Source organism: Palaemon carinicauda, chromosome 10 (assembly GCF_036898095.1).
Source record: "Palaemon carinicauda isolate YSFRI2023 chromosome 10, ASM3689809v2, whole genome shotgun sequence".
In the NCBI taxonomy this organism is placed as follows: Eukaryota; Metazoa; Arthropoda; class Malacostraca; order Decapoda; family Palaemonidae; genus Palaemon; species Palaemon carinicauda.
In genome coordinates, this window is record NC_090734.1 from 15,073,823 (window position 1) to 15,088,228 (window position 14,406).

The 14,406-nt window shown below is 42.0% G+C and overlaps 1 protein-coding gene across 1 annotated transcript in view; it reads left to right on the top strand.

Annotated features, from left to right (window-relative positions):
* LOC137647858 (shootin-1-like) overlaps window positions 1-14,406 on the top strand; it is a 70,376-nt gene that overhangs the window by 34,839 nt on the left and 21,131 nt on the right. Inside the window, exons 4-7 of the mRNA XM_068380813.1 lie at window positions 866-960; window positions 1,959-2,166; window positions 9,864-9,997; window positions 10,373-10,513. Coding sequence (XP_068236914.1) covers window positions 866-960; window positions 1,959-2,166; window positions 9,864-9,997; window positions 10,373-10,513 — 578 coding nt within the window. The remainder of the gene's footprint in view (window positions 1-865; window positions 961-1,958; window positions 2,167-9,863; window positions 9,998-10,372; window positions 10,514-14,406) is intronic.

Genomic DNA, 14,406 nt, shown 5'->3' on the forward strand with positions numbered 1-14,406 from the left:
ACACCATATTCACTCTGTGTCAACCTTTAAAAAGTTTATAAGGGCCCCTGAAGGCTATAATAACTGGCCGCACACATATTCAATGTGTGCTAAATGTTTTATTTTGAAAATAAATGTGAATACTTTCAAATTCTGACAGTTATGTTTAAGATTAAATGTATTATATTTTGTGAGAACTTCTATTAATATAATGAAGTCACTATCATGATAACATTACTGTATCTCTCAATGCCCCCTTTATACTTTCATCATGTCTTATGAGAATCATTACCAGTATAATGTATTTTCTTAGAATTACTATCATTTAAAAAATATTCTTTTGTAAATCACATGCATGCCAACATTGTTTTACTAATTAGACACTATTATATATTTTTAATTAGGAAACACTTTTTGAGAATACCATCATTCTATAGGTGCAACTAAGGTAAAACGTTTTTTTTTCTCGAATTATCTCTAAAGGTTAGATGCTTAGCAATTACTTTCATGAAGTTTGGATAATGTCTTGTAAAGACCTTTAATTCCTTCGGTGCCTCTTTTTTTATACTTCTAATTTAAGTAATTATTTCTTAACATGACCAGAAGCAGCATGATGGTGTACCTTGAATGCTAACCCATAGACAGAAAAATCTTAATTTTGCAACTTGTAGATTTTTTTGTAAATGACCTTTTCCATAACTCTCCTTATCTCTCTTAATCTGTCTTTTTTGTGGCAGTTCCTTGGCCTTTCCTTCCTTTTATTTTTTTGCCTGGCTTTGTTCTCCTTTTCCTTCGACTGGAACACTTCTCTTCTTCTCCTATCTTCTCGTCTTCCTCTCTCTTCGTCTCCTGGCAGACAAAACTGAACTGAAAGTGGTCTCAACAGTTTCGGAGGCAGTTTACCATGAGTACGACGAGCTGCGCAGACGCTGCGAGATTGAGGCAGAGTCCATGACCCAAGCTTTCAACAGAGCAACAGAGGTCAGTTTAGGATAGAACACACATACACACACCAATGAAAAAGATCAAATTCTGAAAGGGATTGAGTTTGATGCCTAACCAATAATCAACAGAAATTAGACTAAATTCTTCATTTTTTTAACTTCTAAGTAAAATAATACTGTAGAATAATGTCCTATGATGTTTTAAAAGGTCTACATATTTTCGTTTGCATATTTTTAACCATACAAAAAAAGGAATTTTAGAAATAGAATGTTTTATCCTTATATACTTTGAAAATACTGTACTTTATAGTATATCTTCAATTTTCATTCAGCTCATCACACCCTGGAAGTACAGTAATAGCATATTTGGCTTTTACTACCTAAGTTCCATATTAATTTAATCTTATTTCTATATTTTAGTTTCCATGAATTTATTCTTCACTATTTGAGATATCTTCATAATACTTACAAGTTTTAATTGTAGTTACACTAATTAAATAAATAAAATTTTAATCTTACTTGTACTGAATTTATTATAAATCTGTGAGTCATTGCTTTAAAGATAGCTTTAAAAACATGATATATATTTAGCTTGGTTCGGTATACAGTACAGTGTAAGGTATTTCCCATATTCTCTTGCAACTCTTATATTGAACTAAATGCATCTTGATGTCTATGTAAGCTTACCTGCCATAACTTGGTTTATCAGTGAACTGTGTTTCTTTTACCTTGAAATTACATGTACTATAAACAATTCATATGATTATCAATCATTATTTTGACTATACACTCACCATGTAACTGTTAACAGAAATGACCATCAGTGACAGACAATGTAATAAGTTAACTATAAAGAAATTCACTTTGAAATTGATTAATTCCCTGCATCATGATCTGCAGTCCGAGTAGCTATACTAGCTATTAAGAGCCTCTTATTTTTACGAAATATCCTTCCTGCCCCAACACCTTCAAAGAGGCGCAGCTTTGCTTGGCTACGAATGTCCCTGCATTAATCGGCATTACTTTCCTGTGCAGTGGTATCGTGAGAACAAAGCCCTGAGAAGGGAAGCAAATACACTCAAGCGCCAGAGTGCTATGCTTCTCCAGAAGGTGGCAGAGACCTCGCCTGATCTGGACATTTCCTCCCTGGGCAGCATGTTCGACTCTGGGGACAAGCAGGAGGTTCTCGAACTCCAGCAACAACAGGAACAAGAGGTGTCCAGGTTAATGGCAAAGATTAAAGGTATAAAGACAGCTCTAAATATTTTCGCGGTTAGGTTATTTCTGCCGTATGTATGTCGCCAGTGTGAAATTTTAAAGACTTTCAGAATCATTATTTATATTATTGTAATGTCAAATGGGTGTATGAATTTATTACAGTAAGGTAAAAGGTTACAAGTCTTTACCAACCAGATATCATGTTAAATTTATTTTCAAAGAAAATTGTTATATTCAGGAATAACTAATTATGAGGTGTCGCAATGGTTTTCTGTAAGCTTAAAAAAATATGCAAATTTTCATCCAACCATATCAAGACTAGACTTTATTTTTGTTAGGTTAATCATAAATTATATGATTGTATTATTCAAGAGAGTTTTTGTTTAGTAGATTGTTTTATAAACATGTCACATTTTAGCGAGTATGGTATACTATATATTTGTCAAAATTTATAATTTTCTTGATAATCTAGGCACGACAACTCGTGCATAAATTTTCACTTAATATTGTCTGTCTGTATTGTATAGCTTCTATCCAACTAAAATAGGAAGACATGCCCTTCAAATGTTTTCCAACCAATAAGGATACGGAACAACATCCTAGTATAGAGGGTCAATAACCTAGTCTATCTTGCATAGCTCACGTTGGAATCCAATGAAGAAATATGACCTTAGGCGAGGTCTAATCTAGCTGCCTTGATATGCTTTAGTACTTACTTGATTGATTTTTTTTGTCTCACAAAGTCTTCCAATTCTTTTCTTTCATAAACAATGATAGACAATTTCTTTGTTTTTGTAGTTTTTCTCTTTAGAACATGAAGCATTGATTTTATTTCAGGTACCTTTTGGGTCTTGTCTTTTATCTCTTTCCCTGTTGAATATTAATTTTTTTCTAATAACTATTTATCACAGTACCTGTACTTGGCTTTTTTCAATATTTAACTTAGCCGGTGATTATAATAGCTGCAACTCTGTTGCTCGACAGAAAACTCTAAGGTAAAATTCGCCAGCGATCGCTACACAGGTTGCGGGTGTGCCCAACAGCGCCATCTGTCGTCCAGATACCCAGTACTCAATGTAAACAAAGAACTCAATTTTCTCTCTGTCGTGCTCCCGACAAGACGTGCTTATTCGCTGTTGCTAAACTGGATTTGTTTTCACAACTAATTGGTGAAGTACACTATTCTAGTTTTGAGCTTTCGCTATGCAGGTGTTTTATCTTCATCTTAAATCTTGAACTCGTTTTGGATAGATTTAATTATGGTGACAAAGAGAGTATGGACTTTCTTTCACTTTTAAATGGCCGACCCTTCCCTTAGCGGAAGTGTGTTTAGGCTTTTAGTAATTATATCACGTTATAGATTTTCCTCTATATATTTTATATCTCTCCGCCTTTATTAGGCCTCTTCGATTAACTTTCCATTTATTATAAACATATAAAAATAATTTTAATGTTTTGTTTATATAGACCTTTCCTGAGAGTAGGCGGTCCTAACTTGGAAACCGAAGTTAATCAACGTTGAGCCCTTTATATCGTAATTAGCTTTTAAAGAGCTAAGGATTTAAAACCTTTTAAATTAATATTTTATGAAAGAATTTCTTTGATAGTCTTCGTACTGTTTTCAAAGATGAACTAACGTTTAGTTTATTTATGCTACGCAGTTGTTGACGTTCAGGACGTTCAACATGCGCTCTATCGTTACGATAGAGAGAGAGAGTATCACGGTTTCACTTTGCAGTAAGAGTAAATCGATTCTGACGTTTTGTTCATTCTTTCTTAGCTTAAATGTTTTAAATTCTATTTTAAAGGAACTTTATATTTGAAAAACCTTTAAGTTTTTTCCTTTAGTCAAATAACATGTTTTTTTGACGAAATATAATTGGGCTCTTCTCTTAGGTGCGAAATCAAGAGAGAAAGAGAGAGAGAGATAGAGACGGAGGGAGAGAGAGGAGAGAAAACGTTCCGTTCAAGCGGGTAACGTTGTTCTCGTGTTACTCTCGTCCCTAGTCGCTGTACGGGGAGGAAGGATAAAACGTTTTAGTTTTTTATTCTCGTCCCCAGGCTATGTGCGGTGAGAGATTGAAAACGTAGTTATATGAACTAGTGTTTAGTCTCTTTCCCAGCCACTGATTTTTTTTTTATCTTTAAATATGTTTTCTGTTTTTTGCTGGTATTAATGAGCTTGCATTATACGACTGATTTCGCAATTACTACCTTTTAATGAAGGGTAGAATTGCGTGTTTCAGGTAGAAATCAGTAAAAATTTCAGTGAAATATGTGCAAAACAGAAAATCGAAGTGATAAAGTGATATGCGCAAAGTGTTACAGTGTTGCGTCCGAGGGTTCGTCTGTTCGTGCCTGTCGTTCACCTAGTCCGGGACCTCTTACATGCTCCCAAGCCCAGGGGAGAAGTAATGTCAAACGACTTATGGGTTCGAGAGGCCTTGACCAACGAACAGACGTTTTTCCCTCTATGGTATCGGGTGTATCTTACCAAGATCTCCCCTACCATAAGACGAGAGAGACGTTGTTTCTCCTCGTCATCCGAAGGCTTTTCGCATAAGAAACCTGTCACAAGGTTTCGAAGCCCTTAAGCGAAAGTCAGTCCTTTCAGGACAGGTCCAGCGTCCTGGTTACAACCATTAGGACAGCTCTGACCCTATGCAGTCATCGGATAACTGCTCGCCGCCTAACAAAAGCGTAACGCAGACTCCGAGAGTCTTTTTTTGTAGGCAAAGTGTTGCGGTCACAGACGTTACCCTCGTCTCTTACCACAACCATTTCCGTTGATCCTTAATGGGTTGTATGGCAAGACATGCAGTATATGCTTGCCTCCCTTAAGGAAGACTATTCTGCCGATTAGTCCGTTGAGTCTAGCCGTTTATCTCATCGATATCCTGGCTTTCAGCCAACCTAACGTTCCTTTGTGCTTACTGTTGACGTTGGCGTAGCTTAGTCACGTCAGTCAGGTTGTTTAGAACCACACTAGATGCGGTCTCGTGTGGTTTTTCAGCCGCATTTGGACGTTAGGCCACTTGCTGAGGCTCCTGTTGACGTTCAAGACGTTCACTAACAATCGGAGTTGACTTGTTTTGACGCTGTGCGTCAACCTCCGCATTCTAGAGTTGTTTTGACTGCTCAGTCTAGGCAGTCAAAGCAGTCTCGAGTGGACGCTGTGCGTCCTCACGCACCTGTTGTGGTTGACAGTTCAGTTGTTGACAGTTCACAGACTGTCAAGCAGTTACATGACGTTGCGTTCTGGTCCGCTACTAATGCACCAGTGAGTGTGGACTCTGCTTGTAAAGCATTGCCACCACGGTAGGTCTCTCCCTTGCTTGAGATTCAGCTTTTATCGGACAAGGTTCCTGTAGATGAGGAAGTTGCTGTTCCCCCTCCTACTGATATTCCCTTGAGGACTCTGTCAGATGGAGAGGAGCCTAAAGCTGCTTAGCCTCCTATGGACTTTAATTAAATCATGATGATTTTTTTTAAGGATCTTTGTCCGGATCTTTTTGTAACTGCTGCTCCTCGTTCGCCTAAACGTCAGAGCTTACACTAGGCCTAGCTACTTCGAAGCCGTTGTTTTTAAGCTAGTGCTCTCTCGCTCTCCTAGAGAGCTTTACGTTGGCTAGGCGACTGGTTTTTCACCAGGAGGAGTTTGGGGGATACAGCCTTTGCTTTCCCTTCTTTTAAACTGGTTTATAGAGCGAGAGTCTGATATGACACGAGAGAAGTTCTCGGCTTGGGAGTTCATGCCTCTGCCCAGATAGACTTCTCAATTCTCGTAGACTCTCCCTGGCGCCTGGCCAGGAGACGCTCCAAGTTGTTTACAGGTCAACTTCACAGCTGTTTTCGAGCCTTTGAAGTTTTGCTGTACAATTATGTCACGCATAACAAGGCTTTCAGGGATGGTAAACGGTACCGCCTCAGTCGCTAACCCCGTCTGTTGCCACACCTGCTCCCGTAGACCCTAAATGGGCTTTGCTGCAAGACATGCAGTCCAAGCTTGCGTCCTTGGTAGAGGACTTTAATGCGGAGAAGGTTGCTACCGAACCTTCTGGCCAACAACCTTCCAACCGGTCGGTTGTGCGCCCTGTTGACGCTGAGGTAACCTACTCGCGTCTGCCAGTTGAGGTGGTTCCTCCACCGATGCGACCCAGTGTGGGTTGCCAGCCGCACGTTGACGTTAAGCGACGCTCGGAGGTGGTTGTTGACGTTCAGGACGTTCAACAACCAGCAGAGGTGACTTGTTTTGACGCAGTGCGTCAACCTCAGCAACCCGGTAGGGTGTTGACTGCACAACCCAGACGGTCTAGACAGTCTCGGGTTGACGCTGTGCTTCCTCGCGCACCCATGGTTGTTGACAGTTCACAGACTGTGCAGCAGTTCCATGATATTGCGTCCGGCTCCGTCACGCATCCACCAGTGCGACCGGACTCAGCGAGCCAGACGTTGCCCACTCCGTTGCCGTTTCCTCATCAGTTTTCGGATGAGGAACCCTCTGATGAGGACGTTGCTGAACAACAAGACGATCAGCCCCCAGAATAGATCAAGCCCTGCTATCCATCCAGAAGATGCTGAAGAAGGAACGCTGCTCAGTCAGGCTGTGGATGAGTCTGGTAGGGACGCTGTCATCCGTGGAACAATTTGTGTCACTAGGAAGACTACACCTCTGTCCTCTTCAATACCATCTAGCTTTTCACTGGAAAAAGGACAAGACGCTAGAAGCGGTCTCGATCCCGGTTTCCGAAAAGATAGTCTTGTCTGACTTGGTGGAAGGACAATATCAACCTAAGAGAGGGTCTTCCCCTGGCTGTTCAGACTCCCAACCACGTTCTCTTCTCGGACGCATCGGACGTGGGCTGGGGCGCGACACTAGACGGTCGGGAATGCTCAGGACTGGAACTCGAGTCAGAGGAGCATGCATATCAACTGCAAGGAGCTGTTGGCAGTACATCTGGCCTTGAAAAGCTTCAAGTCTCTCCTTCGAGGCAAAGTGGTGGAAGTTAACTCGGACATCACCACGGCCTTGGCGTACATCTCCAAACAAGGAGGTACCCACTCACTGACGTTGTACGAGATCACAAGGGACCTGCTCATCTGGTCAAAAGGTCAAGACATCTCCCTAGTAACGAGGTTCATCCAAGGCGACTTGAACGTCATAGCAGATTGTCTCAGTCGGAAAGGGCAAGTAATTCCAACCGAATGGACCCTCCACAAGGATGTGTGCAAGAGACTTTGGGCCACTTGGGGTAAAACCATCCATAGATCTCTTTGCAACCTCGCTGACCAAGAGGCTTCCAATCTATTGCTCTCCAGTCCCGGACCCTGCAGCAATACATATAGATGCTTTCCTCCTAGATTGGTCACATCTGGATCTCTACGCATTCCCACCGTTCAAGATTGTCAACAAGGTACTGCAGAAGTTCGCCTCTCACGAAGGGACAAGGATGACGTTAGTTGCTTCCCTCTGGCCCGCGAGAGAATGGTTCACCGAGATACTTCAATGGTTAGAAGACGTTCCCAGTAGTCTTCCTCTAAGGGTAGATCTTCTACGTCAGCCACACGTAAAGAAGGTACTCCAAAGCCTCCACGCTCTTCGTCTGACTGCCTTCAGACTATCGAAAGACTCTCGAGAGCTAGAGGCTTTTCGAAGGAAGCAGCCAGTGCGATTGCTAGAGCAAGGAGAGCTTCTTCCATTAGAGTCTACCAATCGAAGTGGGAAGTCTTCCGAGACTGGTGCAAGTCAGTTTCTGTATCCTCGACCAGTACCTCTGTAGCTCAAATAGCTGTTTTTCTCTTATACCTGAGAAAAGGACGATCCCTTTCAGCTCCCACTATCAAGGGCTACAGAAGCATGTTGGCATCGGTCTTCCGGCATAGAGGCTTAGATCTTTCCAAACATAAAGATCTGCAAGACCTCCTTAAGTCTTTTGAGACCACCAAGGAGTGTCGTTTGGCTACCCCTGGATGGAATTTAGACGTGGTACTAAGATTCTTCATATCAGACAGGTTGGAGCCGTTACAATCAGCCTCCCTGAAAGATCTCACTCTTAAGACTCTTCCTGGTATGCTTAGCCTCGGCTAAAAGAGTCAGTGAGATTCATGCCTTCAGCAAGAACATAGGATTTTCGTCAGAAAAAGCCACTTGTTCGCTACAACTTGGTTTTCTAGCCAAAAATGAGCTGCCTTCTCGGCCTTGGCCTAAATCTTTCGATATCCCCAGCTTATCGGAGATCGTAGGCAATGAACTAGAAAGAGTCTTATGCCCTGTTAGAGCTCTTAAGTTCTATTTAAAGCGTACTAAACCTTTACAAGGCCAATCTGAAGCTTTATGGTGTTCAGTTAAGAAACCATCCTTGCCTTTGTCAAAGAATGCTTGGTCAGACTTTATCAGATTGTTAATACGAGAAGCTCATTCACATCTGAGTGAGGAAGACCGAACTTTGCTTAAGGTGAAGACGCACGAAGTTAGAGCTGTAACAACTTCCGTGGCCTTTAAGCAAAATATATCTCTGCAAAGTATAATGGACGCAACCTATTGGAGAAGCAAGTCAGTGTTCGCGTCATTTTACTTGAAAGATGTCCAGTCTCTTTACAAGAACTGCTACACACTGGGACCATTCGTAGCAGCGAGTGCAGTAGTGGGTGAGGGCTCAACCACTACAATTCCCTAATTCCATAACCTTTTTAATCTTTCTCTTGAAATGTTTTTATTGTTGTTTTTGGGTTGTCCGGAAGGCTAAGAAGCCTTTCGCATCCTGGTTGATTTGGCGGGTGGTCAAAGTCATTTCTTGAGAAGCGCCTAGATTAGGGGTTTTAATGAGGTCCTGTTGTATGGGTTGCAACCCTTGATACTTCAGATCCTAGGGGTCGATCAGCATCCTAAGAGGATCGCGAGGCTCCGTAAGGAAGACGTACTTAAAAAGGCAGAGTAATTGTTCAAGTCGACTTCCTTACCAGGTACCTATTTATTTTGTTTTTGTTATTTTGATAACTTCTAAAATGAAATAAAAATTCTTAGCTCATAATAATGTAAACATATTTTGCTGGTCTCTACCCACCCCCCTGGGTGTGAATCAGCTATTATAATCACCGGCTAAGTTAAATATTGAAAAATGTTATTTTTATAATAAAATAAATTTTTGAATATACTTACCCGGTGATTATAAATTAAAGGACCCTCCCTTCCTCCCCAATAGAGACGCAGTGGGACGAGGAGAAAATTGAGTTCTTTGTTTACATTGAGTACTAGGTATCTGGACGACAGATGGCGCTGTTGGGCACACCCGCAACCTGTGTAGCGATCGCTGGCGAATTTTACCTTAGAGTTTTCTGTCGAGCAACAGAGTTGCAGCTATTATAATCACCGGGTAAGTATATTCAAAAATTTATTTTATTATAAAAATAACATTTTTACTATGATACATCAATCTTTTTACAGTATTGTCACATGACATAAATGAAAATTTCCCCTTAAAATGCCTTATTACAGCAATGCATTACTGTACTGAAAAATGCCTCCTAAGGGCAGGCATTACCATGTCATGTATGTAAATTACTATTAAGAGCATATTGCAAATAAAAGTGTTCTATTTACTTAATATTTTGGACTATGTTCAAATGAAAATTATGTACAAAGGTGTGTGTAAAGGTGCTGATACATACAGAATGCTGTACTGTATGCATTTCTAAACTATAATCATAAATTTTTGTTGGCAGACCTTGAAGTAGACATAGCTAGCCTTACAGCAGACTTAAATAAAGCCAAAGAGGATGAATTTGAAGCACAAGAGGAATTGCTGGAAGTCCGAAAACAGCTGGAGGATGCGAACCAGCAAATCGAACAGCTACAAGTGAGTCTTGTAGATAATTTAATTCAATTTGTAATCTCGTAAGAATGTACTCTGAACATGGATTCTTTCCAAATGTAGACTTGCAATGTATTTTGAAAATTTTACCATTTAGGAAGAAAATAATTTAAGAATTTTTATTATTCTCCATAAACATAAATCAACTTCAAATAATGTACTGCATATAGGTCATATGTAAGACATCCAACTTCACCAACCCCAAAGCTCAACTTGTTCTGTTCAATATGGCAAAGGCAGTACAGTAGTGTGCCAAGTCTCAATTATATTATACCAAATACAATAGTATTGAATATAAATCATTTCAACTTTTAGCTTTAGTGATACAGTTAACTCATTATCGGTTTTGATTTTTCCAAGGGAAGAGTTTCAGAACTGGAGGCTGTAGAGCGACGCATGGGGCGCGTCTCTGTTTTGGTCCTGGATGAAGTGGAAGCTCTTCAGGCTCAGCTACGCTCAGAGGCTGCAAGGGCAAACAATGCCGCCACAGAAGCAGCAAAGGTAATTGCAGTACAGTATGGTTATTTACATTATTACACCAGCAGATTAAAGCAGACTTTTCCTTTATGGTGGTGTAAACTTTTACTTCTTTCCAGCCTCTTCTGTCTTTCTGAATTTCTGCCAAAACTCCCATCTGGTCCCACTCAGCACTTATTCTGTAATATGGACCTTGCCAGCCACTTGCATCCAAAGCCTACCATCATTAATTTTCTAACCCCTTTTACCAAATTCAAACTACAGTATCTTAATCTTCGAAGCTACTACAACAGAAGAAATTGCCTGTGCTAAGATAGATACCATTATAAAGTTTATTTTTTCTTATATTTTCAGTCCATTATTTCAAGAATGGTTTAATGCTGCACACTTGAAGTCTTCTATGCTACCAAGACCATTTAAAAAAAAAATTCCTAAAAAGTCTCATAAGACTAATTACAGGACAGAATTAACTATAAATATGGGTGTTCCTTAGCACAAATCATTTTGTTCAAATGTACAAGAATTTCCTTTTCCCATGTGATTTAAGAAGGTTCTTAATTATCTAACTAGATAAAGTTACAGTGCTTTATACATCAACTTACTTGTCAAAAAATATTATATTGAAATAACACTTGGTTTAATAATTCCAATTCCAGATCAGGAATAAGAAATTTAATAAACCTCAAAACGTTCTACAATGTAAGTTGAAGACTAGATAGGAGAAAAATACTCAAAACAGTAAAGAATTAGAAAATTTCCTTAGGATATATTGATCACTAAATATTTTAAGTCCCTTAATATGTCAGTTTTTTGTGCAATTGGAAAAAGAGATAAGAATTGTTTTTTAAAAATAAACTTGCAATAAAAAATTAACCGAGTTGGAGACATTTCCAGTCCAAAAATCTGGATGTTGATTTCCCACGGTCCTTGACCTACTTACAATCATACTTTGAGTTTTTAAATATTTAACTTAGCCGGTGAATATATAATAGCTGCAACTCTGTTGCTCGACAGACACATACAGTAAAAACTCGCCAGCGATCGCTATACAGGTTGCGGGTGTGCCCACCAGCGCCAACTGTCGGCCAGATACCACTCTCGATGTAAACAAAGACTCAATTTCTTCTCTGTCGACGTGTCGACAAGACGTACTTTACTCGCTGTTGAACCTGGAGTTTTTCCCATCATATTTGGTGAAGTACTTTAATTTGGTTTGAGCTTTCGCAGTACAGGTGTTTTTCTTCAAATAAATCCTTGAACTCTTTTTTGAATCGGATTAATTGTTGATGACTTAGATCGTTTTTTGGAATTTTCCCTTGACTAATTCAAAATGGCTGACCCTTCTCAAGTTCCCAAGTTCAGAAAATGTAATGCTAGGGACTGTCATAGGCGTCTTCCAAAGGCTTCTCTCGACCCTCACACTGTTTGTTCCAATTGTCGGGGTAAAACCTGTCAATTGGAAGATCGGTGTGAGGAATGCGTGGGCCTTTCGGAATTCGATTTTATCGAATTTGATAAATATACACGCAGACTAGAGAGAGATAGGGTAAGGAGAAGTTCTTCTAGGTCGGTAGATTTTTCCTCTCCACATGCCCCTGAACCTAATACTTCCCCTGTAGTGGTTGTTCCTAACCCCCCTCCTAGCACTCAGGAACCGTCGATGCAAGACATGATGCGTGCTATTCATGCCTTGGGGGAGAGAGTTGAGGCCTTAGCAAGTGACCGAAATCAACTCATGGCAGACGTAAAGGAACTAAAGTGCCAAAGTGCCACGGCGGAAAGTGTTAAAGTGCCTAGTGTTTCTCAAAGTGTTGTGAACAGTGTCGCGCTCGAGGGTTCGTCTGTTCGTGCCTGTCGTCCACCTAGTCCGGGACCTCTTGCAAGCTCCCAAGCCCAGGGGAGAAGCAATGTCGTACGACTCATGGGTTCGAGAGGCCTTGATCAGCGAACAGACGTTCCCTCTATGGTCTCAGGCGTCTCTCTCCAAGATCGCCCCTACCAACGTAAGACGAGAGAGCCCATTTTTACCTCGTCGTCCGAAGGTGTTTCTCGTAAGAAACCTTGGACCAAGGTCTCCAGACCTTTAAAGCGTAAGTCGGTCCCTTCAGGACAAGTCCACTGGGACAGTTCGGACCCGTTGCCGTCATCTGATGACTGCTCGCCGCCTAAGAGAGGCAAAGTTGTGCCGTCTCATTCGCTCACCCCGTCTGTTACCGCACCTGCTTCCGTAGACCCTAAATGGGTGTTACTGCAAGACATGCAGTCCAAGCTTGCGTCCTTGATGGAGGACTACAATGCGGAGAAAGTTTCCGTTGAACCTGCTGGCCATCAACCATCCAAGCGGTCTGTTGTGCGTCCTGTTGACGTTGAGGTAGCTTTCTCGCGTCAACCAGTTGGGGTAGTACCTCCACCGATGCGACCCAGTGTGGATTTCCAGCCGCACGTTGACGTTAGGCAACGCACTGATGTGATTGGTGACGTTCAGGACGTTCATCAACCATCAGAGTTGACTTGTTTTGACGCGGTGCGTCAACCTCCGCAACCCGGTATGGTGTTGACTGCACAACCCAGACGGTCTAAACAGTCTCGGGTGGACGCTGTGCGTCCTCGCGCACCTGTGGTTGTTGACAGTTCCCAGACTGTTCAGCAGTTCCAGGGCGCTGCGTCCGGCTCCGTCACGTATGCACCAGTGCGACCGGACTCTGCGAGTCAAACGTTGCCTACACCTTTGCCGTTTTCTCATCAGTTATCGGATGAGGAATTGTCAGATGAGGACGTTGCTGAACCACATCCTGAGGATCAACCTTCAGAACTTGATGAGCCTAAAGCAGTTCAACCATCCTTGGACTTTAGAAAAGTCATGGCTGTGTTTAAAGAATTGTTCCCTGATCACTTTATTTCTGTGGCTCCTCGTTCGCCGCCGTCAGAGTTTGTCTTAGGCGTTCCTACTACCATGCCTGCCTTTACTAAACTCGTTCTCTCTCGCTCATCCAAGAGAGCTTTACGGCTGTTAGGCGATTGGTTAGAGACCAAGAGGAGTTTAGGGAAGACAGCATTTGCCTTCCCCCCATCTAAACTCTCATCTAGATCGAGCGTCTGGTATGCCACGGGAGAAGTTCTCGGCTTGGGAGTTCCTGCCTCTGCCCAGGGCGACTTCTCAAGTCTTGTAGACTCTCCCCGCCGCCTTGCCATGAGACACTCGAAGATTTGTTGGTCACCCTCGGACCTGGACCACCTTCTTAAAGGTATATTTAGGGCGTTCGAAGTCTTTAACTTCCTAGACTGGTGTTTAGGAGCCCTGAGTAGGAAAATCTCTTCTGCTGATAAGGATGTTTCCTTACTCATTATGTCCTGCATGGACAAGGCCGTCCGTGATGGGTCCAACGAACTTGCCGCTTCATTCACGTCCGGAGTCCTGAAGAAACGAGAGTCTCTATGCTCTTTCCTGTCTGCTGGAGTGACGCCATGCCAAAGATCTGAGCTACTCTTTGCGCCCTTGTCTAAGTGCCTGTTTTCTGAAGTCTTGGTTAAGGAAATTGCCTTGTCTTTAGTGCAGAAGGACACCCACGATCTAGTTGCGTCCTCGGCTCGCAAAGCTCCCCCTTTGCCTGCATTGTCTGCTAGACCTAGGATAGACACTCCAGCGTCTCGGTTTATCCCGCCCTTTCGTGGCAGAGCCTCCAGCAGGGGAGGTGCTCGTGCCGAAGGGAAGAGAGGGAAGAGAAAAGGATCCAAGTCCTCTAAGGGCAGAGTCTGACTGCCCGCAACTTCAGACAGCAGTAGGTGCCAGACTCAAGAACTTCTGGCAAGCCTGGGAGAAGAGAGGCGCAGATCAACAATCTGTGAGGTTGCTCAGAGAGGGGTACAAAATCCCTTTTGTACGCTAACCCCCTCTAGTGACGTCCCCCATCGATCTC